Genomic DNA, 25,249 nt, shown 5'->3' on the forward strand with positions numbered 1-25,249 from the left:
AACCCTGCACATGGTCAGGACTTTCCTGTGCACCAAATGTCCTTTTATGACGGCCCCCCAGACCATCAGACCAAGACGCCGAGGAGGGACAAGAGGAGGCGGTGCAATAGTAAGTGGAGGAAAAGGGAGAGGAAGGAAGTCTACAACATGGCCAGCCCCTTTCTGCCCAGTGAACAGATTGCATAGAATCCCGACAGTGCAGAAAGAGGCCATTCGGCCCATCGAGCCTGCACCGACCACAATCCCTTTCCCCATTAACCGGCTCGCTGGCAAGCACTGCTGCCTCACAGCGCCAGGGACCCGGGTTCGATCCCCGGCCTCGGGTCGCTGTCTGTGCGGAGTCTGCACATTCTCCCCGTGTCTGCGTGGGTTTCCTCCGGGTGCCCCAGTTTCCTCCCACAGTCCAAAGATGTGCAGGTTAGGTGGATTGGCCATGCTAAATTGCCCCTTAGTGTCTAAAGATGTGCGGGTTAGGTGGATTGGCCATGCTAAATTGCCCCTTAGTGTCCAAAGATGTGCGGGTTAGGTGGATTGGCCATGCTAAATTGCCCCTTAGTGTCCAAAGATGTGCGGGTTAGGGGGATTGGCCATGCTAAATTGCTCCTTAGTGTCCAAAGATGTGCGAGTTAGGTGGATTGGCCATGCTAAATTGCCCCTTAGTGTCCAAAGATGTGCGGGTTAGGTGGATTGGCCATGCTAAATTGCCCCTTAGTGTCCAAAGATGTGTAGGTTAGGTGGATTGGCCGTGCTAAACTGCCCCTTAGTGTCCGAAGATGTGCGGGTTAGGTGGATTGGCCATGCTAAATTGCCCTTTAGTGTTGGGGGGACTAGCGAGGGTAAATACATGGGATTATGGGGATAGGGCCTGAGTGGGTTAGTGGTCGGTGCAGACTTGATGGGCCAAATGGCCTCCTTCTGCACTGTAGGGATCCCATGATACTTACCCTGTTAGCCCCCTGACATTAAGGAGCAATTTAGCATGGCCAATCCACCTAACCCGCACATCTTTGGACACTAAGGGGCAATTTAGCATGGCCAATCCACCTAACCTGCACATCTTTGGACACTAAGGGGCAATTTAGCATGGCCAATCCACCTAACCCGCACATCTTTGGACACTAAGGGGCAATTTAGCATGGCCAATCCTCCTAATCTGCACATCTTTGGACACTAAGGGGCAATTTAGCATGGCCAATCCACCTAACCTGCACATCTTTGGACACTAAGGGGCAATTTAGCATGGCCAATCCACCTAACCTGCACATCTTTGGACACTAAGGGAGAATTTAGCATGGCCAATCCAACTAACCTACACATCTTTGGACTGTGGGAGGAAACTGGAGCACCCGGAGACATGGGGAGAATGTGCAGACTCCGCACAGACAGTGACCCGAGCCGGGAATCGAACCCGGGTTTCCTGGCGCTGTGAGGCAGCAGCGCTAACCCACTGTGCCCTACCTTCAACAACATCCTTCACCACCCCCCCCCCACCCCCCTGCCACCCCCTGCCACCCCGCCATGTACCACCAGTCCCGTCCTTCTTCCTTGCCCTCATTCATTGACTGATTCAGTCACGCTACTGACAAACACAAGCACATCGAGGGAAGTACATCGTTCCAGTCCAATTTTATAAATATGCTGAATAAATAATGCACAGTGTGATCATCTAACCACCCTCCGAACCTGTCGCCTATGTTTCTTTGCCTGTCGTACTGTTCCTACGAGAGTGCTTCTGCAGAGGCGGAGAGCTACTGGTCTCCAGACGGGGAGGCCTCGGAACCTCTTGCTGGGCCACCCCGGATGTCTTTGGGCTTTGAAGGGCCAGCATCGAGGGCCTGGGTTGTCAGCTCGACGGGCATCGAGGGCACCGACCCAGAGGCAGGGGCCCCGGCGCAGTTGCCCCTGACGCCACTGCTACTCTCCCGGGCTGGCGCCTCGCCGATCTGCCGGACGGCGCGCTGGGCGCCCGCCGCCACGCCCTGGAATCCCCCGTGGACGGTGGCGTCCAGGGCCGCGATGGCGGCTGTCTGGACCCGCAGGGCGGCGGTCTGCGCCTCCACGGCGGCGCCCAGGCTGGCAATGGACGCGGTCTGCGCCGCGACGGCTGCCGTGAGGTCGGCTATCAGGCGCTCCGTGGCGGCGGGGCCTAGGGAGGTGGCCACCCGCTCCACGCCGGCGAGGACCAGCCTGGAGCTCTCCCTGAAGCTCTGCGCCAGTCGGGAGTTGGACTCCTCCACGCTCCTGGTCACGGTGCTCAGACTCTCGGGCAGGCGGTGCAGGGCACCCAGCACTCGGTCGTGGGCACCCGTCAGCCTCTCCTCGTAGGCCCGGTCCTCCTCTTCTGGCTCCCGGGTGGCGGAGCCAGTGCCCGGCCCCGCCCTCCAGCTGGGCGCCACCCCCTCTCTCCGCCCCGGCTCCCGCCCGCTTGCCGCCGACGTCCCGTGGCACGTGGGTGCCGCCTCTGGCTCCGCAACGGGCGGGGGGTCGCTCGCCGACTGGTTGGCCGCGTCCGGAAGCTCGAGGGGCGACGGGGCTCCGCTCCTGCTTCCCGCTTTGACTTCCTCCTCCTCGGAGCGGGGGGGTGCTTCCAGGTCTTGGGATGCTGAAATGAGAAAGGGATAAGGGCGGGTGAGGCGGGTGAGCGCATCGCCATCGGAGGCAAAGCAGGTCGCGGGATGAGGGAAGTGGGGGGGTGGGGTAAGGTGCGCAGATACCTTCTTCCTCGGTCCCGCCATCATCGATCCCTCCAGGGTCCCCCGTGGCCGCCTTTGCAGCGGTGCCCCTTCCCACGATTGCCTCCTCACCAGACAGTAAAGCTCGCAAACGGGCGCGTCCTCTTCCTCGTCCTCGTCCGGTTCGCTCCTTCTGCCGCCCCCCGCTACGCACCACCTCCTCCTGCAACACAGAGGGACGCGGCGTCAGTCGGCGGACGGGTAAACAGCTGGCGATGTCCAAGAGCTGTGCGTTTGAGGCTCGCAACCGTGCCGAGGGCGAGATTAACCATTTAGCTGAAGGGTTAAGCATTGATTGACGGAACGTGGTCGGTTAGCTGAGCAGAGGATGGAACTAGTAGCGTATCAGCTACGTTAAGGTCATCTGAAGATTAAACTCACTCACCTTGACAACTTGGGTTAGATTATTCAACGCCTTCCTGCGCTGCGTCCGTGTTCTTGGAGCAAAACACCTGGCAACAACCTTCATTGTTATTGTTTCATATCTCTCTCCCGAGGGCCTCCTGACTCCCCGCCCTACCCACCCACCTTACTGCCGCTTCAGGAGGCCTCCCCTCACTCCACAACTTATACCGGGGCCTCCACACATCTCCCATATTCAGCCATTCAGGAAGCGTAAAGGAGAACATGCCCCTGTCTACATCAACGGGTTCGAAGTAGAAAGGGTCGAGAGCTTCAGATTTTTTAGGTGTCCAGATCACCAACAACCTGTCCTGGTCCCCCCACGTCGACACTATAGTTAAGAAAGCCCCATCAACGCCTCTACTTTCTCAGAAGACTAAGGAAATTTGGCATGTCAGCTACGAGGCTCACCAACTTTTACAGATGCCCCATAGAAAGCATTCTTTCTGGTTGTATCACAGCTTGGTCTGGGCTCCTGCTCTGCCCAAGACCGCAAGGAACTACAAAGGGTTGTGAATGTAGCCCAATCCATCACGCAAACCAGCCTCCCATCCATTGACTCTGTCTACACTTCCCGCTGCCTCGGGGAAAAGCAGCCAGCATAATTAAGGACCCCCCCACGCACCCCAGACATTCTCTCTTCCACCTTCTTCCATCGGGAAATAGACACAAAAGTCTGAGGTCACGCACCGACCGACTCAAGAACAGCTTCTTCCCTGCTGCTGTCAGACTTTTGAATGGACCTACCTCGCATTAAGTTGATCTTTCTCTACACCCTAGCTATGACTGTAACACTACATTCTGCACCCTCTCCTTTCCTTCTCTATGAACGGTATGCTTTGTCTGTACAGTGCGCAAGAAACAATACTTTTCACTGCATCCCAATACACGTGACAATAATAAATCAAATCCTTCTCCCCTCTGTACTCTATGAACGGTATGCTTTGTCTGTATAGCGCGCAAGAAACAATACTTTTCACTGTGTCCCAATACATGTGACAATAATAAATCAAATCAAATCAAAAGTCTTCAATCCATCATAATTCAGATTCACTCGACAAAGGGCCCTCCCACCTCCACAGGGGCCACTTTATGGAGATGTCTCCTCCTTAATGCAGCGCCCCCTTAACGGCTACTGGTTGCCTTTAAGTGGTGGTCATGATATGGAGGTGCCGGTGTTGGACTGGGGTAAACACAGTAAGAAGTTTAACAACACCAGGTTAAAGTCCAACAGGTTTATTTGGTAGCAAAAGCTTGTGTGGCTTTTGCTACCAAATAAACCTGTTGGGCTTTAACCTGGTGTTGTTAAACTTCTTACTGTGTTTAAGTGGTGGGCTCGCCCAGGACGATACGAGGCCCACCTTCCCTCAGCTGCTCCCCAACGTGGAGAGCGCTGAGTGCGCGCTGGGGTCTTTGTAAAGCTACAGAGGGCATCAAATCTAAATGCTGCCAACAACATCACAAAACAGGCACTGCTTCATCCAATCTGTGAGGGAGGTTTAACTCTCCTCCGTAACGGCATTCCAGACAATCATTTCCCGTCAACCAAATTAAATCCAGCTCAGTGCCACTGGCAAGGCCTGGTTATAGAGCAACCGTTACTCCGATCCTAACTCCCTCCCAGTAGCTGGTGGCCAGCTACTGCATCAACCGACGGAGGGAGGGAGGGAGGGAGTGAGGGAGTGAGGGAGGGAGTGAGGGAGTGTTAACTGAGGGAGGGAGTGATAGAGTTAACTGAGGTAGGGAGTGAGTGAGGGAGTGAGTGTTAACTGAGGGAGGGAGTGATAGAGTTAACTGTGGGAGGGAAGGAGTGAGGGAGAGTGATAGCATTAACTGAGGGAGTGAGAGAGAGCATTAACTGAGGGAGTGAGGGAGGGAGGGGGGGAGTGAGGGAGTGAGAGAGCATTAACTGAGGGAGTGAGAGAGTGAGGGAGGGAGGGAGTGAGAGAGCATTAACTGAGGGAGTGAGAGAGTGAGGGAGGGAGTGAGCGAGGGAGGGAGTGAGCGAGGGAGTGAGCGAGGGGGTGAGTGTTAACTGAGGGAGGGAGTGATAGAGTTAACTGTGGGAGGGAAGGAGTGAGGGAGAGTGATAGCATTAACTGAGGGAGTGAGAGAGAGCATTAACTGAGGGAGTGAGGGAGGGAGGGAGTGAGGGAGAGAGAGAGAGCATTAACTGAGGGAGTGAGGGAGAGAGAGAGCATTAACTGAGGGAGTGAGGGAGAGCATTAACTGAGGGAGTGAGGGAGGGAGTGAGGGAGAGAGAGAGCATTAACTGAGGGAGTGAGGGAGTGACAGCATTAATTGAGGGAGTCAGAGAGGGAGGGAGTGAGGGAGTGAGGGATAGCATTAATTGAGGGAGTGAGGGAGAGTGAGAGAATTAACTGAGGGAGTGAGGGAGAGTGAAAGTATTAACTGAGGGAGTGAGAGAGTGAGTGAGTGAGTGAGTGAGGGAGGGAGGGAGGGAGGGAGGGAGTGAGTGAGGGAGGGAGGGAGGGAGTGAGGGAGGGAGTGAGGGAGTGAGGGAGGGAGGGAGGGAGGGATGGAGTGAGGGAGTGAGGGAGAGTGAGAGCATTAACTGAGGGAGTGAGGGAGGGAGGGAGGGAGGGAGTGAGGGAGTGAGGGAGAGTGACAGCATTAATTGAGGGAGTGAGGGAGAGTGAGTGAGGGAGTGAGGGACAGCGTTAACTGAGGGAGTGAGTGAGTGATAGCGTTAATTGAGGGAGTGAGGGAGAGTGAGTGAGGGAGTGAGGGAGAGTGACAGCATTAATTGAGGGAGTGAGGGAGAGTGAGTGAGGGAGTGAGGGACAGCGTTAACTGAGGGAGTGAGGGAGTGATAGCGTTAATTGAGGGTGTGAGGGAGTGAGTGACAGCAATTATTGATGGAGTGAGGGAGGGAGGGAAGGGGTCAGCATTAACTGAGCGAGTTTGTGAGGGAGTGTGAGTGTTTATATTGGGAGTGAGGGAGGGAGAGTGACAGAGTTAACAGAGGGAGGGTAAGGGGAGAGAGTGACAGGTTTAACTGAGGCGGGAGAGTTTATTCATTCGTGGGACACGGGCGTCGCTGGCTGGGCCAGCATTTATTGCCCATCCCTAGTTGCCTTTGGAGGGCGGTTGAGAGTCAACTACATTGGCTGGGGCTCTGGAGTCACATGTAGGCCAGACCGGGTAAGGACGGCAGATTTCCTTCCCTAAAGGAACCAGATGGGATTTTCCGACAACGGGTCATCAGTAGATTCTTAATTCCAGATATTTTTTTATTGAATTCAAATTCCACCATCTGCCGTGGCGGGATTCGAACCCGGGTCCCCCACAACAATAGCTGAGTTTCTGGGTTAATAGTCTCGCGATAATACCACAAGGTCATCATCACCTCCCCTTCTATATACGCTATACATTTAACCAAGGGTGGAAGAGTTAAATGAGGGAGTGGGCGTGGGAGAGAGTGACAGCATTCACTGAGGGAGTGAGTGAGGGAGAGTGACGGAGTTAACTGAGGGAGTGTGAGGGAGAGTGATGGAGGGTAAGTTGAGAGTGACAGGGTTTAACCGAGGTGGGAGTGCGCTACATATTTAGTCGAGGGAGTGGGAGAGTTAAATTAGGGGGATGGAGGGAGGAGCAGCATTCATTAACTAAGGGAGTTGGATGTGAGTAGGCCCACATTTCCACTGGCTATAGAGAGATCGCTCAGACACGCTAAGGCGGAGTTGGGTTGAGGAACCCCACATTTCCACTGGCTATAGAGAGAGAGATTGGTCGGACGCGCGAAGACAGGGTAGAAAGTAAGGTGTCTCTAACCTTCTCCTCGTAAATCTTCCTGATGCGGTTTCTTGCCTGAGCCACGGGGTCCTTCTCGCCGGAAATGAAGATCTCGTCCTTGTTGATGCTGGGAGGAGGGATGTTGATCCGAGCTCCAGTTTCCTGCATGATCTCCTGAACCACTTTGTTGTAAGCCCCAGCGATGAAGGGGTGGAAGGCCTTCTCCAGGTTCATCCTCTCGACAGCCCGCTTATCCTGGGGCCAGAGCAGGAAACAGGAGTTACAGCAATCAGACCAAACTTGTTTTATTCATTCCTGGGACATGGGCGTCGCTGGCTGGGCTAACATTTATTGCCCATCCCTAGTTGCCCTTGGAGGGCAGTTGAGAGTCAACCACATTGGCTGTTGCTCTGGAATCACATGTAGGCCAGACCGGGGTAAGGACGGCAGATTTCCTTCCCTAAAGGAACCAGATGGGTTTTTCCGACAATGGGTCATCAGTAGATTCTTAATTCCAGATATTTTTTATTGAATTCAAATTCCACCAGCTGCCATGGCGGGATTCGAACCCGGGTCCCCAGAACTTTAGCTGAGTTTCTGGATTAATTATCTAGCGATAATACCACTCGGCCATCACCTCCCCTACTTCTCCCCTACCCGCAAGTGTCGATCAGGAATCAAAATCCAGTCATTCCTTCCGGGAGCGCAGTGATCAGATACACTTCACCCAGGGAATGTGTCCCAATGGTATCACAGCTAGATCTGGCTCCTGCTCTGCCCAAGACCGCAAGAAACTACAAAGGGTCATGAACGTAGCCCAGTCCCATCACGCAAACCAGCCTCCCATCTATTGACTCTGTCTACACTTCCCGCTGCCTCGGGAAAAGCAGCCAGCATAATTAAGGACCCCACGCACCCCGGACATTCTCTCTTCCACCTTCTTCCGTCGGGAAAAAGATACAAAAGTCTGAGGTCACATACCAACCGACTCAAGAACAAAGAACAAAGAACAGTACAGCACAGGAAACAGGCCCTTCGGCCCTCCAAGCCTGTGCCGCTCCTTGGTCCAACTAGACCAATCGTTTGTATCCCTCCTTCTTCCCTGCTGCCGTCAGACTTTTGAATGGACCTACCATATGTTAAGTTGATCTTTCTCTACACCCTAGCTATGACTGTAACGCTACATTCTGCACCCTCTCCTTTCGTTCTCCTCTATGTCCTCTATGAACGGTATGCTTTGTCTGTATAGCGCGCAAGAAACAATACTTTTCACTGCATCCCAATATATGTGACAATAATAAATTAAATCAAATCCTTCTCCCCTATGTACTCTATGAACGGTATGTTGTAGAATCCCTACAGTACAGGAGGAGGCCATTCGGCCCATCAAGTCTGCACCGACCACTATCCCACCCAGGCCCTATCCCCATAACCACATGCATTTACCCCAGCTAGGCCCCCTGGCACTAATGGGCAATTTAGCATGGCCGATCCAATTAACCTGCACATCTTTGGACACTGAAGCCCGAGTTGAAGACGGTCTTTGGCCATGCTAAATTGCTCCTTAGTGTCCAATGATGTGCAGGTTAGGTGGATTGGCCATGTTAAATTGCCCCTTAGTGTCCAAAGATGTATAGGTTAGGTGGATCAGCCATGTTAAATTGCCCCTTAGTGTCCAAAGATGTGCAGGTTAGGTGGATTGGCCATGTTAAATTGCCCCTTAGTGTCCAAAGATGTGCAGGTTAGGTGTGGATTGGCCATGCTAAATTGCCCCTTAGTGTCCAAAGATGTGCAGGTTAGGTGGATTGGCCATGCTAAATTGCCCCTTAGTGTCCAAAGATGTGCAGGTTAGGTGGATTGGCCATGCTAAATTGCCCCTTAGTGTCCAAAGATGTGCGGGTTAGGTGGATTGGCCATGCTAAATTGCCCCTTAGTGTCCAAAGATGTGCAGGTTAGGTGTGGATTGGCCATGCTAAATTGCCCCTTAGTGTCCAAAGATGTGCGGGTTAGGTGGATTGGCCGTGCTAAATTGCCCCTTAGTGTCCAAAGATGTGCAGGTTAGGTGGATTGGCCATGCTAAATTGCCCCTTAGTGTCAGGGGGATCAGCAGGGTCAATATATGGGGTTACAGAGATAGGGCCTGGGTGGGACTGATATCGGTGCAGGCTCGATGGGCTGAATGGCCTCCCTCTGCACTGCGGGGAAGGGCGAGCGGCCGTACCTGTTCAGCAGAGATTAGCAGGATCTCGTGTCGAGACTTCTCGATGCCTTCCTTCGTCCCGGTGATTTTAATCTGGTTGCTGGGGTCGTCAGGGCGGGGGATGTTGATTTTTGTCGCCGTCTTCAACTCGAGCTCCTGCAGCTTCTCTCCGTTCTTGCCGATGACAAAGCGATGGTGTTCCTTCGGGATGGTGACGGTAGCTGAAGCCTGAGGGAGTTAAAGAGCCCGGTCAAACCAGGGACGCCGCAAAGGTCACAAACACAAGCGCCACGCAGAACATTTGCCAATCGGTTGACCTATCTGTGGAACCCATGGTCCCCACGAGTGCGTTCATGTCTGTAACTTATCCCGTGACGGACAACAAGCAAGTTCCGCAAAATAAATCACCTAGTGGCCAGAGAGTGCAACTACACCGTGACAGGCAACCGTTTACATACGGGATTTCCATGCTAAACGCAGATTCAACAAGAACTTAACATACAAAATGGGCCAGAATTTGTGCCAACAGGACTTTGCACAGGAATTGGAAATGGGCACCAGTCCAGCTTAGCTTGCGGCTTTGAGATAATCCGATACACCAGCTCTGGCCCAACCGTACATGACAGAGAGCAAAATGTCACATTTAGCGAGGGGCCCCGGACTCGATTCCAGACTCGGGACATTGTCGCTGTGTCTGCGCGCGTTTCCTCCGGGTGCTCCGGTTTCTTCCTGCAGTCCAAAGATGTGCAGATTAGGTGGATTGGCCATGTTAAGTTGCTCCTTTGTGTCCAAAGATGTGCAGGGTAGGTGGATTGGCCATGCTAAATTGCTCCTTTGTGTCCAAAGATGTGCAGGTTAGGTGGATTGGCCATGCAAAATTGGCCCTTAGTGTCCAAAGATGTGCAGGGTAGGTGGATTGGCCATGCTAAATTGCTCCTTAGTGTCCAAAGATGTGCAAGTTAGGTGGATTGGCCATGGTAAATTGCCCCTTAGTGTCCAAAGATGTGCAGGTTAGGTGGATTGGCCATGATAAATTGCCCCTTAGTGTCCAAAGATGTGCAGGTTAGGTGGATTGGCCATGCTAAATTGCCCCTTAGTGTCCAAAGATGTGCAGGTTAGGTGGATTGGCCATGATAAATTGCCCCTTAGTGTCCAAAGATGTGCAGGTTAGGTGGATTGGCCATGCAAAATTGGCCCTTCGGATCCAATGATGTGCGGGTTAGGTGGATTGGCCATGCTAAATTGCCCCTTAGTGTTTAAAGATGCACAGATTAAGTGGATTGGTCATGCAAAATTGGCCCTTCAGATGTGCAGGTTAGGTGGATTGGGGAAGGTGGGGCCTGGGTAACATGCTCTTTCAGAGAGTCGATGCAGACTTAATGGGTTGAATGGCCTCTTTGTGCACTGTTGGGATTCCATAGTGCACTCAAGGGAACACAACGCTTGTCTAGCCTTTGTGTCTTGACATCTCCCTGCTGAATCTGTGCTGGAATCCCTGCAAGATGGCCCAGTGGTATTACCGCTAGACTATTAATCCAGAAACTCAGCTCACGTCTGGGGACCCGGGTTCGAATCTCGCCACGGCAGATGGTGGAATTTGAATTAAATTTTAAAAAATATCTGGAATTAAGAATCTACTGATGACCCATTGTCGGAAAAACCCATCTGGTTCCTTGAGGGAAGGAAATCTGCCGTCCTTACCCCGGTCTGGCCTACATGTGACTCCAGAGCCACAGCCAATGTGGTTGACTCTCAACTGCCCTCTAAAAGGGCCGAGCGAGACACTCGGTTCAAGGGCAACTAGGGATGGGCAATAAATGCAGGGCCCAGCCAGTGATGTCCATGCCCCATGAAGGAATAACAAAAAAGAGGAGAGAGGAGAGTCACCACAGGACAGTGGAATGTGAGGCAATCACTGTGCAAGGCATCTACTACTGATCATGAGGATGAGGCCAGTCCATCACTCAAACCAGCCTCCCATCCATTGACTCTGTCTACACTTCCCGCTGCCTCGGGAAAAGCAGCCAGCAGAATCAAGGACCCCACGCACCCCGGACATTCTCTCTTCCAACTTCTTCCGTCGGGAAAAAGATACAAAAGTCTGAGGACATGTACCGACCGACTCAAGAACAGCTTCTTCCCTGCTGCTGTCAGACTTTTGAATGGACCGACCTCGCATTAAGTTGATCTTTCTCTACACCCTAGCTATGACTGTAACACTACATTCTGCACCCTCTCCTTTCCTTCTCTATGAACGGTATGCTTTGTTTGTATAGCGCGCAAGAAACAATACTTTTCACTGTATCCCAATACACGTGACAAGAATAAATCAAATCCATCTCCCCTATGTACTCTATGAATGGTATGCTTTGTCTGTATAGCGCGCAAGAAACAATACTTTTCACTGTATCCCAATACATGTGACAATAATAAATCAAATCCTTCTCCCCTATGTACTCTATGAACGGTATGCTTTGTCTGTATAGCGCGCAAGAAACAATACTTTTCACTGTCTCCCAATACATGTGACAATAATAAATCAAATCCTTCTCCCCTATGTACTCTATGAACAGTGTGCTTTGTATAGCGCGCAAGAAACAATACTTTTCACTGTATCCCGATATATGTGACAAGAATAAATCAAATCCTTCTCCCCCATGTACTCTATGAACTGTATGCTCTGTCTGTACAGCGCGCAAGAAACAATACTTTTCACTGTATCCCAATACATGTGACAACAATAAATCAAATCAAATCAAAATGGAGGAGGGGGGTAACCACCACGGCACCAAACATCGGCGGGCGTGTTAAGCCTGACAGCTGACCTGGGTCTGGAGCCGAGCCACGATTTCCTTCCGTGCCTTCATGACAGAATCCAGCTTGCCGGTCACCATGATGGACAGGCCCTGGTCCTTGGCCAGGGACAGCTCAATGTGGGCTCCCGTCTTCTGCATGATGTCCAGGCACACCTTGGCCTCCTCACCTTCGCCAAACTGACTGTTGTCCTTGTACCTGCGCTCTTCCAGAGGGACGTGGAACACCTGGGTGGAGGAGACAAAGAGAGAGAGAGACGGATAGCCCAACTGTCACACCCGTCCTCTCAGAGCGCCGCTGAGAGATCCTGTGTACGCTTCGCCCTCTTTGCTTCCCTCTACGCAAAGACTTCATTTTGAGCTATCTCTGCCTCTCCACGATGATAAAGTAGAGTTGCCGACTTTGGACTGGGGTGGGCACAGTAAATAGTCTCACAACACCAGGTTTATCCTGGTGAAGGGGCAACGCTTCGAAAGCTCGTGTTACCAAATAAACCTGTTCGACTTTAACCTGGTGTTGTGAGATTACTCACTGTACACAATTATAGTTAAATGCCAGATTGTAGGGGGTTAACTAATAGTGGCACAGTGGTTGGCACTGCTGCCTCACAGCGCCAGGGACCCAGGTTCAATTCATGGGCTTGGACTACTGTCTGTGTGGAGTCTACACGTTCTCCCCGTGTCTGCGTGGGTTTCCTCCGGGTGCTCCGGTTTAGAACATAGAACATAGAAAAACTACAGCACAAACAGGCCCTTCGGCCCCACAAGTCGTGCCGACATATCCCTACCTTTTAGACCTACCTATAACCCTCCATCCTATTAAGCTCCATGTACTCATCCAGGAGTCTCTTAAAAGACCCTATTGAGTTCGCCTCCACCACCACTGACGGCAGCCGATTCCACTCGCCCACCACCCTCTGTGTGAAAAACTTACCCCTAACATCTCCCCTGTACCTACCCCCCAGCACCTTAAACCTGTGTCCTCTCGTAGCAGACATTTCCACCCTGGGAAAAAGCCTCTGAGAGTCCACCCGATCTATGCCTCTCAACATCTTATACACCTCTATTAGGTCTCCTCTCATCCTACGTCTCTCCAAGGAGAAAAGACCGAGCTCCCTCAGCCTATCCTCATAAGGCATGCCACTCAATCCAGGCAACATCCTTGTAAATCTCCTCTGCACCCTTTCAATCTTTTCCACATCCTTCCTATAGTGAGGCGACCAGAACTGAGCACAGTACTCCAAGTGGGGTCTGACGAGGGTCTTATATAACTGCATCATTATCCCCGGACTCCTACACGCAATCCCTCGATTGATAAATGCCAGCACACCATACGCCTTCTTAACCACCTCCTCCACCTGCGGGACCGATTTTAGAGTCCTATGGACCCGGACCCCAAGGTCCTTCTGATCCCCGACAGTACTAAGAGTCTTTCCCTTTATATTGTACTCCTTCATCCCATTTGACCTGCCAAAATGGACCACGACGCATTTATCTGGGTTGAAGTCTATCTGCCACTTGTCCGCCCAGTCTTGCATCCTATCTATGTCCCTCTGTAACTTCTGACATCCCTCCAGACTATCCACAACCCCACCAACCTTCGTGTCGTCGGCAAACTTACCAACCCATCCCTCCACTTCCTCATCCAGGTCATTTATGAAAATGACAAACAGCAAGGGCCCCAGAACAGATCCCTGGGGCACACCACTGGTGACCGACCTCCATTTAGAAAAAGACCCATCTATACCCACTCTCTGCCTCCTTTGGGCAAGCCAGTTCTTGATCCACAGGGCAGCAGCCCCTTGGATCCCATGCCCTCTCACTTTTTCTAGAAGCCTTGCATGGGGGACCTTATCGAACGCCTTGCTAAAATCCATATAAACCACATCTACCGCCTTCCCTTCGTCAATGTGTTTCGTCACATTTTCGAAGAACTCCACCAGGCTCGTAAGGCACGATCTGCCCTTGACAAAGCCATGCTGAGTATTCTTGAGCATACTAAACCTCTCTAAATGCTCATATATCCTGTCCCTCAGGATCTTCTACATCAGTTTACCAACCACTGAGGTTAGACTCACCGGTCGGTAATTACCTGGGCTATCCCTATTCCCCTCCCACAGTCCAAAGATGTGCAGGTTAGGGTGGATTGGCCATGCTAAATTGTCCCTTAGTATCCAAAGATGTGCGGGTTAGGTGGATTGGCCATGCTAAATTGTCCCTTAGTATCCAAAGATGTGCGGGTTAGGTGGATTGGCCATGCTAAATTGCCCCTTAGTGTCCAAAGATGTGCGGGTTAGGTGGATTGGCCATGCTAAATTGCCCCTTAGTGTCAGGGGGATTAGCTAGGGTAAATGCGTGGGGTTATGGGAACAGGGCCTGGGTGGGAGTGTGGCTGGCGCAGGTTCGATGGGCCAAATGGCCTCCTTCTGCACTGTAGGATTCTATGACCTCCCATTTAAGATGGAGGAATGTCTTCCGAGGGGCACAGGTGTGAGGAAATCTCTCCCCACCCTGGAGAGCACTGGAGATTGGGAGGGTCATTGAATATACTGGAGATGGAGTCAAGAGGGATTTTTGATTGACATGGATGGCACGGGGGCACAGCGGGTTAGCACTGCTGCCTCACAGCGCCAGGGACCCGGGTTCGATTCCCGGCAGCACGGGGGCACAGTGGGTTAGCGCTGCTGCCTCACAGCGCCAGGGACCCGGGTTCGATTCCCGGCAGCACGGTGGTACAGTGGGTTAGCACTGCTGCCTCACAGCGCCAGGGACCCGGGTTCGATTCCCGGCAGCACGGGGGCACAGTGGGTTAGCGCTGCTGCCTCACAGCGCCAGGGACCCCGGGTTCGATTCCCGGCAGCACGGGGGCACAGTGGGTTAGCACTGCTGCCTCACAGCGCCAGGGACCCGGGTTCGATTCCCGGCAGCACGGGGGCACAGTGGGTTAGCGCTGCTGCCTCACAGCGCCAGGGACCCCGGGTTCGATTCCCGGCAGCACGGGGGCACAGTGGGTTAGCACTGCTGCCTCACAGCGCCAGGGACCCGGGTTCGATTCCCGGCAGCACGGGGGCACAGTGGGTTAGCACTGCTGCCTCACAGCGCCAGGGACCCGGGTTCGATTCCTGGCTTGGGGGTCACTGCCTGTGCGGAGTCTGCACATTCTCCCCCCGTGTCTGTGTGGGTTTCCTCCGGGTGCTCCGGTTTCCTCCCACAGTCCGAAAGACGTGCTGGTTAGGGTGCATTGGCCGTGCTAAATTCTACCTCAGTGTTACCCGAACAGGCGCCGGAGAGTGGCGACTAGGGGAATTTCACAGTAACTTCATTGGAAGCCTTACTTGTGACTAATAAATGAACTTTAAACTTTACTTTAACTTGTAGCTGGCTTGGGTTGTTTTCTCTGGAGCAGAGAAGACTGAGGGGGCGACCTGATCGAGGTGTACAAGATTATGAGGGGCGTGGACAGGGTGGATAAGGAGCAGCCGTTCCCCTGAGTTGAAGGGTCAGTTACGAGGGGACACAAGTTAAAAGTGAGGGGGGGTGGGAGGTTTAGGGGGGGGATTTGAGGAAAAACTTTTTTCACTCAGAGGGTGGTGAGGGTCTGGAATGCGCTGCCTGGGAGGGTGGTGGAGCCGGGAGGCCTCACATCCTTTAAAAAGTACCCGGATGGGTACTTGGCATGGCGTAACATTCCGGGCTATGGGCCAAGTGCTGGCAAGTGGGGTTCGGTGGGTAGGTCAGGGCCTTTCACGCGTCAGTGCGGACTCAATGGGTTGAGGGGCCTCTGCTGCACTGTGGGAATGCGGTAAACGGCTTGGCTCAATGTAGAATCAGAAGGCATGATGGGTTAGCTAAATAATGACTGCATTCCTGAAGGGTACACAATACAGGCAAACAACAGCATAACAGCAGCTGCAAGGATCGTTTCTCTCGACGGAGGCAGCCTGTGTGAAGAACATTTCCAATAACGAGATAAGGGTTGAAATATAGTTGGGATTTTAGAGTTTTTCAGTTCAGTGCGGGGTCTGGCTGAGGATCATAGAAACCCTACAGTGCTGAAGGAGGCCATTCGGCCCATCGAGTCTGCACCAACCACAATCCCACCCAGGCCCTACCCCCACATATTTACCCGCTAATCCCTCTAACCTACGCATCTCAGGACTCTAAGGGGCAAATTTTTACCTGGCCAATCAACCTAACCCGCACATCTTTGGACTGTGGGAGGAAACCGGAGCTCCCGGAGGAAACCCACGCAGACACGAGGAGAATGTGCAAACTCCACACAGACAGTGACCCGAGCTGGGAATCGAACCTGGGACCCTGGAGCTGTGAAGCAGCAGTGCTAACCACTGTGCCACCGTGCCGAGGAACCAGTCTCCAAGTTTGCTTTTCTTTGCTTCAACCATCTTAATCTGTTCAACAAAAGAAAACCGCTTTTAACCCTGTACCAGAGCAGTCCTCCTCTCTTCAAAGGAATGAATGGACCCATCAGCCAGTGAAGTCATAGGGTCACAGAGATATACAGCACAGAAACAGGCCCTTCGGCCCAGTTTGTCCATGCTAACCAGGTTTCCTCCCAAACTCCAAAGATGTGCGTTTGGTCCATATCCCTCTAAACCTTTCTCTATCCATGTCCCTGTCCAAATGTTGGCATTGTACCCGCCTCTACCAGCTCCTCTGGCAGCTCATTCCATACACGCACCACCCACTGTGTGAAAAAGTTGCCCCTCGGGTCTCTTTCCCCTCTCACCTTTAACCTACGCCCTCTAGTTTTGGACACCCCCTACCCTGGGGAAAAGAGCTCGGCTATTCACCCCATCTATGCCCCTCATGATTTTACAGACCTCTATAAGGTCACCCCCTCATCCTCCTACGCTCCAGAGAAAAAAAGGTCCCAGCCTATCCAGCCTCTCCTGCCTCTCCTAATAATTCGAACCTTCCGGTAACATCCTTGTAAATCTTTCTTGCACCCTTTCCAGTTTAACAACACCCTTTCTATAGCAGGGCGACCAGAATCAGGGATAATAATCCAGCTCAAATCCCAGTGTGACGGACAAATCTACCAATAAAAAACTCTTCCTTGTGAAAGTAAAGCGAAACTGTTGGATTATCGTAACAACACAACTGGTTCATTCATGCTGCTTAGGGAAGAAAGGGCGGCTCGGTGGCACAGTGGTTAGCACTGCTGCCTCACAGCGCCAGGGACCCGGGTTCGATTCCCGGCTTGGGTCACTGCCTGGGTGGAGTTTGCACGTTCTCCCCGTGTCTGCGTGGGTTTCCTCCCACACTCCAAAGATGTGTAGGTTAGGCGGATTGGCCAGGCTAAATTGCCTCTCAGTGCCCAAAGATGTGCAGGTTAGGGGAATTGGCCATGCTAAATTGTCCATTAGTGTCCAAAGATGTGCAGGTTAGGTGGATTGGCCATGCTAAATTGCCCCTTAGTGTCCAAAGATGTACAGATTAGGGAGATTGGCCATGCTAAATTGCCCCTTAGTGTCCAAAGATGTGTGGGTTAGGTGGATTGGCCATGCTAAATTGCCCCTTAGTGTCCAAAGATGTGTGGGTTAGATGGATTGGCCATGCTGTAAAGCTGGCTGTTCCGTTTCCCGCCAATTTAGAAAGTAGTCCTTTGGCTCGGGGATGCTCTGGGGCCATCCTGAGGCAGTTTAAGGTGGTACAGATGAGGCTGTTTAAGGTGGTACAGACGAGGCTGGTTAAGGTGGTACAGACGAGGCTGTTTAAGGTGGTACAGACGAGGCTGGTTAAGGTGGTACAGACGAGGCTGTTTAAGGTGGTGCAGGCGAGGCTGTTTAAGGTGGTACAGATGAGGCTGGTTAAGGTGGTACAGACGAGGCTGGTTAAGGTGGTACAGACGAGGCTGGCTAAGGTGGTACAGACGAGGCTGGTTAAGGTGGCACGGATGAGGCTGGTTAAGGTGGTACAGACGAGGCTGGTTAAGGTGGTACAGGCGAGGCTGGTTAAGGTGGTACAGGCGAGGCTGGTTAAGGTGGTACAGGCGAGGCAGTTTAAGGTGGTACGGATGAGGCTGGTTAAGGTGGTACAGATGAGGCTGGTTAAGGTGGTACAGACGAGGCTGGTTAAGGTGGTACAGACGAGGCAGTTTAAGGTGGTACAGATGAGGCTGGTTAAGGTGGTACATACGAGGCTGTTTAAGGTGGTATAGATGAGGCAGTTTAAGGTGGTACAGACGAGGCAGTTTAAGGTCGTGCAGGCGAGGCAGTTTAAGGTGGTACAGGCGAGGCTGTTTAAGGTGGTACAGACGAGGCTGGTTAAGGTGGTACAGACGAGGCTGGTTAAGGTGGTACAGGCGAGGCAGTTTAAGGTGGTACAGGCGAGGCCGTTTAAGGTGGTACAGACGAGGCTGGTTAAGGTGGTACAGGCGAGGCTGGTTAAGGTGGTACAGGCGAGGCTGGTTAAGGTGGTACAGGCGAGGCAGTTTAAGGTGGTACGGATGAGGCTGGTTAAGGTGGTACGGACGAGGCTGGTTAAGGTGGTACGGACGAGGCTGGTTAAGGTGGTACAGACAAGGCTGGTTAAGGTGGTACAGACGAGGCTGGTTAAGGTGGTACAGGCGAGGCTGGTTAAGGTGGTACAGGCGAGGCAGTTTAAGGTGGTACAGGCGAGGCAGTTTAAGGTGGTACAGGCGAGGCAGGTTAAGGTGGTACAGGCGAGGCAGGTTAAGGTGGTACAGGCGAGGCAGTTTAAGGTGGTACAGGCGAGGCAGTTTAAGGTGGTACAGGCGAGGCCGTTTATGGTGGTACAGATGAGGCTGGTTAAGGTGGTACTGGCGAGGCTAGTTAAGGTGGTACTGGCGAGGCTGGTTAAGGTGATACAGACGAGGCTGGTTAAGGTGGTACAGACGAGGCTGGTTAATGTGGTACAGACGAGGCTGGTTAAGGTGTTACTGAAGCACAAGCCTTCCTTAAACAGATGCCAGAGTCAGTTTTGCCACAAGCGAGCGTACGCAGCATACCTGGGTGATTACAGAGGATTTGATTGGTCGGATTTTACTCCATGCTCCAATTGGTTCGCCGGACTTGTCCCCCGGCGCTCCCTTCTCAGGGAGGGGAGGGAACGCCTCCAGGTAAGTGGGGATATAAGCTTCATCCTCATGTACTCCACCTGCAAGCACGTAGGGAACAACAAGGCAAAATACTTGAGTATTGACGATAGGGTACGGCGAGTACAAGGGAGAGGGATAGTTCGAAGCTGTTGGGGCAGCAGACTGGAAAGCACTGTGCTTCTGTGTCTCTCATGGTGGCTGGCTAGCTCGTAACTAGAGGCAAGGAGTGCCTCTGTCTTTTGAAGCACGCTGAAAGGTAGGAAGGCCTTCGCATTTTCAACGCACCATGCACAAAGAGGGGTTGCAAAGCTGCAAGATCCAGCATCATGTGAGTGTACTGATTTTCAGTGCCAAACCTATGGTGTTTACCACATAGAACATAGAACAGTACAGCACAGAACAGGCCCTTCGGCCCACGATGTTGTGCCGAGCTTTATCTGAAACCAAGATCAAGCTATCCCACTCCCTATCATCCTGGTGTGCTCCATGTGCCTATCCAATAACCGCTTAAATGTTCCTAAAGTGTCTGACTCCACTATCACTGCAGGCAGTCCATTCCACACCCCAACCACTCTCTGCGTAAAGAACCTACCTCTGATATCCTTCCTGTATCTCCCACCACGAACCCTATAGTTATGCCCCCTTGTAATAGCTCCATCCACCCGAGGAAATAGTCTTTGAACGTTCACTCTATCTATCCCCTTCATCATTTTATAAACCTCTATTAAGTCTCCCCTCAGCCTCCTCCGCTCCAGAGAGAACAGCCCGAGCTCGCTCAACCTTTCCTCATAAGACCTACCCTCCAAACCAGGCAGCATCCTGGTAAATCTCCTCTGCACTCTTTCCAGCGCTTCCACATCCTTCTTATAGTGAGGTGACCAGAACTGCACACAATATTCCAAATGTGGTCTCACAGAAACCCTACAGTGCAGAAGGAGGCCATTTAGCCCATCAAGCCTGCAACGACAACAATCCCACCAACCCCAGGCCCTATCCCTCCAACCCCACACATTTACCCTGCTAATCCCTCTAATTTACACATCCCTGGACACGAAGGGGCAATGTAGCACGGCCAATCAACCTAACCCGCACATCTTTGGAGTGTGGGAGGAAACCGGAGCACCCGGAAGAAACCCACGCAGACACAGGGGAGGGGGAAGGACGTGCAAACTCCGCACAGACAGTGACCCGAGCCGGGGAATCGAACCCAGGTCCCTGGAGCTGTGAGGCAGCAGCGCCAACCCACTGTGCCAAGAACATTGGCACTGCAACAGTATTTTTAGTTGCATAGTGGTTGGCACTGCTGTCTCACAGCGGCAGAGACCCGGGTTCGATTCCAGCCTCGGGTTACTCTCTGTGCGGAGTTTGCACGTTCTCCCCGTGTCTGCGTGGGTTTCCTCCGGGTGCTCCGGTTTCCTCCCACACTCCAAAGATGTGCAGGTTAGGTGGATTGGCCATGCCCAATTGACCCTAGTGTCAGGAGGATTAGCAGGGTAGATGTGTGGGGTTATGGGAATAGAACCTGGGTGGGATTGAGGTCGGTGCAGACGCGATGGGCTGAATGGCCTCCTTCTGCACTGTAGGGATTCTATGATACAATATCATGGTTGTTTTTTGTTTTCTTCTTGGCAAAAGTTCTTGCTAATTTTCTTCCTGTACATGTTCACTATATTCTTTAAAAAACTTAGTTCGGTAAAAGCTCCCTAGTGGGTCATTTAGAACATAAGAACATAAGAAATAGGAGCAGGAGTAGGCCATCTAGCCCCTCGAGCCTGCCCCGCCATTCAATAAGATCATGGCTGATCTGACGTGGATCAGTACCACTTACCCGCCTGATCCCCATAACCCTTAATTCCCTTACCGATCAGGAATCCATCCATCCGCGCTTTAAACATATTCAGCGAGGTAGCCTCCACCACCTCAGTGGGCAGAGAATTCCAGAGATTCACCACCCTCTGGGAGAAGAAGTTCCTCCTCAACTCTGTCTTAAACCGACCCCCCTTTATTTTGAGGCTGTGTCCTCTAGTTTTAACTTCCTTACTAAGTGGAAAGAATCTCTCCGCCTCCACCCTATCCAGCCCCCGCATTATCTTATAAGTCTCCATAAGATCCCCCCTCATCCTTCTAAACTCCAACGAGTACAAACCCAATCTCCTCAGCCTCTCCTCATAATCCAAACCCCTCATCTCCGGTATCAACCTGGTGAACCTTCTCTGCACTCCCTCCAATGCCAATATATCCTTCCTCATATAAAGGGACCAATACTGCACACAGTATTCCAGCTGCGGCCTCACCAATGCCCTGTACAGGTGCATCAAGACATCCCTGCTTTTATACTCTATCCCCCTCGCGATATAGGCCAACATCCCATTTGCCTTCTTGATCACCTGTTGTACCTGCAGACTGGGCTTTTGCGTCTCATGCACAAGGACCCCCAGGTCCCTTTGCACGGTAGCATGTTTTAATTTGTTTCCATCGAGATAGTAATCCCATTTGTTATTATTTCCTCCAAAGTGTATAACCTCGCATTTATCAACATTATACTCCATTTGCCATATCCTCGCCCACTCACTCAGCCTGTCCAAGCCTGGAGGGAAACATCTTATGCTACAAGTGGGAAACTTATGATCTAGGCTGTCCTCACAACACAGCTTGGGTGTTTCTGACCTGGATTATAACAGCTTTGGCCCAGCCATCGACCTGAATCTCAGACCCGCGACATACCGCAGTCTCTTATCTAGCAACACCTACCTCTGGTCTCCTGGTCTCCCAAGCCGCTACGATGCTCAGCAAAGCTCTCCGGTGTAAGCACAGCAACCGAGCTCATGGTCCCAGACCCAGATTTGACAGATTCCGATATTCCACTGCAGGAACGACAGAAAAAAAAGATTGGGGAGGGGGGGGGATGTGGGTGGTCCGTCACCGTCAAGCTGCCCCGCCGGGGCATGGCGGCAGTGCTGGCACCGCCACACAACCGCGGTGCCACGTAAGACTTTCCACGTTGGACTGCCAACGCAGAAGCAGGCCATTCGGCCCAACTCAGCAATGTTTGCTCTCCCCCCACGAGCCACAGCTCGCCCCATCAGCATATTCTCCTATTCCTTTCTCACTCATGTCGTTATACAGATTCTGAGGGTGGCGCAGTGGGTTAGCACTGCTGACTCACGGCGCCAGGGACCCGGGTTCGATTCCCGGCTCGGATCACTGTCTGTGCGGAGTCTGCACGTTCTCCCCTACCTTTGGGAAAAGATATTGACTATCTACCTTGTCTAAAACTAGAGGGCATAGGTTTAAGGTGAGAGGGGAGAGATACAAAAGTGTCCAGAGGGGTAATTTTTTCACACAGAGGGTGGTGAGTGTCTGGAACGAGCTGCCAGAGGCAGTAGGAGAGGCGGGTACAATTAAAAAGCATTTATATGGATAAGATGGGTATAGAGGGATATGGGCCAAACGCGGGCAATTGGGACTAGCTTAGTGGTTAAAAAAATATTAAGAAGTCTCACAACACCAGGTTAAAGTCCAACAGGTTTATTTGGTAGCACGAGCTTTCGGGGCGCTGCTCCTTCATCAGGTGAGCGGAGAGGTAGATTCACAAACATGGCATATACAGACAGAGGCACAATCGCAAGATAATGGTTGGACAATTCACCCCTCTTTAACCTGTGATTATCCCTCTCTCCACTCGCACTGTCTGTACCTGGAAAGACCTGATTACCTGTAAAGACTCGCATTCCAACCATCATCTTGCGATTGTGCCTCTGTCTGTATATGCCGTGTTTGTGAATCCACCTCTCCGCTCACCTGATGAAGGAGCAGCGCTCCCAAAGCTCGTGATTCCAAATAAACCTGTTGGATTTTTAACTTGGTGTTGTGAGACTTCTTACCGTGCCCACCCCAGTCCAACACCGGCATCTCCACATGGTGGCAAATAAAAAAGGGCAGCATGGACAGGTTGGGCCGAAAGGCCTGTTTCCATGCTGTAAACCTCTATGAGGCGGATCTGTTAGAGTATGAGCTCCCTGATTGAGACAGTCAAGGCTGTCCAGTCCAGGAGCCCTGCAGGGGTATATAAGATGGAAGTGTCCAGATTACCAGTACGTAGGGTTTACACACCATATGGGGAAGTACCTGATTATTACTAACTATATATTTTTTTCATTAATTCTTGGAACACGGGCGTCGCTGGCTGGGCCAGCATTTATTGCCCATCCCCAAGTTGCCCTTGAACTGAGTGTCTTGTTCGGCCATTTCAGAGAGGCAGTTAGGAGTCAACCACGTCAACCCGGGTTCGATTCCCGGCTCGGGTCACTGTCTGTGTGGAGTTTGCACATTCTCCTCGTGTCTGCGTGGGTTTCCTCCGGGTGCTCCGGTTTCCTCCCACAGTACAAAGATGTGCGGGTTAGGTTGATTGGCCAGGTTAAAAATTGTCCCTTAGAGTCCTGGGATGCGCAGGTTAGAGGGATTAGCGGGTAAAAATATGTGGGGGTAGGGCCTGGGTGGGATTGTGGTCGGTGCAGACTCGATGGGCCGAATGGCCTCCTTCTGCACTGTAGGGTTTCTATGTTTCTATGTTTCACGTTGCTTTGGCATCGCCAGACCGGGTAAGGACCGCAGATTTCCTTCTGCGTTATGATGATACTAAGATTGACGGAGTTGCGGATCGTGATGAAGATTGTCAGAGAATACAGCAGGATATAGATAGGCTGGAAAACTGGGCGGAGAAATGGCAGATGGAATTTAATCCAGACAAATACGAGGTGATGCGTTTTGGTAGATCCAATTCGGGTGGGAGCTATAAAATAAATGGCAGAACCATCAGGAGTATAGACACACAGAGGGATCTGGGAGTACAGGCCCACAGCTCCTTAAAAGTGGCAGCACAGGTGGAAAAGGTGGTGAAGAAAGCATGTGGCGTGCTTGCCTTCATTGGACGGGGGGGCATTGAGTATAAAAATTGGCGAAGTATGTTACAGTTGTACAAAACATTGGTTCGGCCACATTTGGAATACTGTGTCCAATTCTGGTCACCACACTACCAGAAGGGACGTGGAGGCTTTGGAGAGAGAGTGCAGAGAAGGTTTACCAGGGTGTTGCCTGGCATGGAGGGTATTAGCTATGAGGAGAGATCGAATAAACTGGCATTGTTCTCCCTGGAAAGTCGGAGGCTGAGGGGCGACCCGATAGAGGTTTATAAAATTATGAGGGGGATGGTTAGGGTGAACAGTTGGAAGCTTTTTCCCCAGGGGCAGAAATAACAATTGCAAGGGGGACAAGTTCAAGATAAGGGGGGGAAAGGTTCAGTGGGGATAGGTTCAGTGGGGATGTGCGGGGGAAGTTTTTTTACACAGAGGGTGGTGGGGGCCTGGAATGCGCTGCCAAGTGAGGGGGTTGAGGCGGTATTGTTAGCCACATTTAAAACTTATCTGGATAGGCACATGAGCAGAAGGGAATGGAGGGATATAAGCAGTTGGTCTAGATCGGACAACGTGATTGGCGCAGGCTTGGAGGGCCGAAGGGCCTGTTCCTGTGCTGTACTGTTCTTTGTTCCTGAAGCAGATGGGTAAATTTATTGCAAATAAATCAAAGTTTGGTGGTGTTACTTCAAAACCGAGGGACACCTCCCGCCCTCCCTCCCTCGCAGCAGGGTGATAAAGATCCCACGATGCAACTGGAGGCAGACCGGAAAGTCCTCCCCAGCCAACGCCCATCCCCCGACCAACACCATGAAGCGAATGGGTTATCCTGTCACGGGTTTGTGTGGGAGTTCGTTGCGCGCTAGTTGGCTGCCCGCACTTCCCACACCTCAACAGGGACTGCCCTTCAGAATGCCTCTTGTTGGCCAGTGGCTGCTTCGGGAGGTCCTGCGGTGGCGGCAGGCGCTGCCTGAATCCAGGCCTCCCCCTCCTTTCACTGCGTCGCCTACCACGGCTACGCGGCCTTCACTGGGCCCCTGCGGACCCCGGCGTCAGCTCAACTCACCTGCAAAATGGTCTAAAGCCAGAAGGTCCGTCCTAAACAAGGCTACCGGTGTCGCTTCAGTGTGACTTTATGTCTCTGGTCCTGAGTGGGGAGAGGAGGAAAGGAAACACAGACAGTATTAGTATCAAAACTCTCCTTTGCCTTGCACACGGCTGGATCTTACTGCATTTGTTCAATGGTTGTGGGTGTCGCTGACTCGGCACGCTTTGCACAGTGGTTAGCGCTGCTGCCTCACAGCCCCAGGGACCTGGTTTCGATTCCGGCCTTGGTTGACTGTGTGGAGTTT

General features: G+C 52.2%; 1 protein-coding gene across 2 annotated transcripts; it reads right to left on the reverse strand.

Annotated features, from left to right (window-relative positions):
* Positions 1–1,603: 1,603 nt before the first annotated feature.
* On the reverse strand, positions 1,604–25,045 carry LOC144490429 (uncharacterized). 2 transcript variants are annotated; one of them, XM_078208171.1, is made up of 8 exons: positions 24,964–25,045; positions 21,736–21,848; positions 18,895–19,043; positions 11,916–12,131; positions 9,112–9,318; positions 6,930–7,145; positions 2,715–2,895; positions 1,604–2,602 (listed from the first exon to the last, which is right to left on the reverse strand). In XM_078208171.1, the coding sequence occupies exons 2-8, from the start codon at positions 21,809–21,811 to the stop codon at positions 1,749–1,751; spliced, it is 1,899 nt and encodes a 632-aa protein (XP_078064297.1). In that variant the 5' UTR covers positions 21,812–21,848; positions 24,964–25,045; the 3' UTR covers positions 1,604–1,748. The 2 variants fall into 2 exon arrangements, with proteins under 2 accessions (XP_078064297.1, XP_078064298.1); XM_078208172.1 differs by lacking the exon at positions 18,895–19,043.
* Between the last annotated feature and the right edge of the window lie 204 nt (positions 25,046–25,249).

Source organism: Mustelus asterias, unplaced genomic scaffold, assembly GCF_964213995.1.
Source record: "Mustelus asterias unplaced genomic scaffold, sMusAst1.hap1.1 HAP1_SCAFFOLD_3264, whole genome shotgun sequence".
NCBI classification, from domain to species: domain Eukaryota; kingdom Metazoa; phylum Chordata; class Chondrichthyes; order Carcharhiniformes; family Triakidae; genus Mustelus; species Mustelus asterias.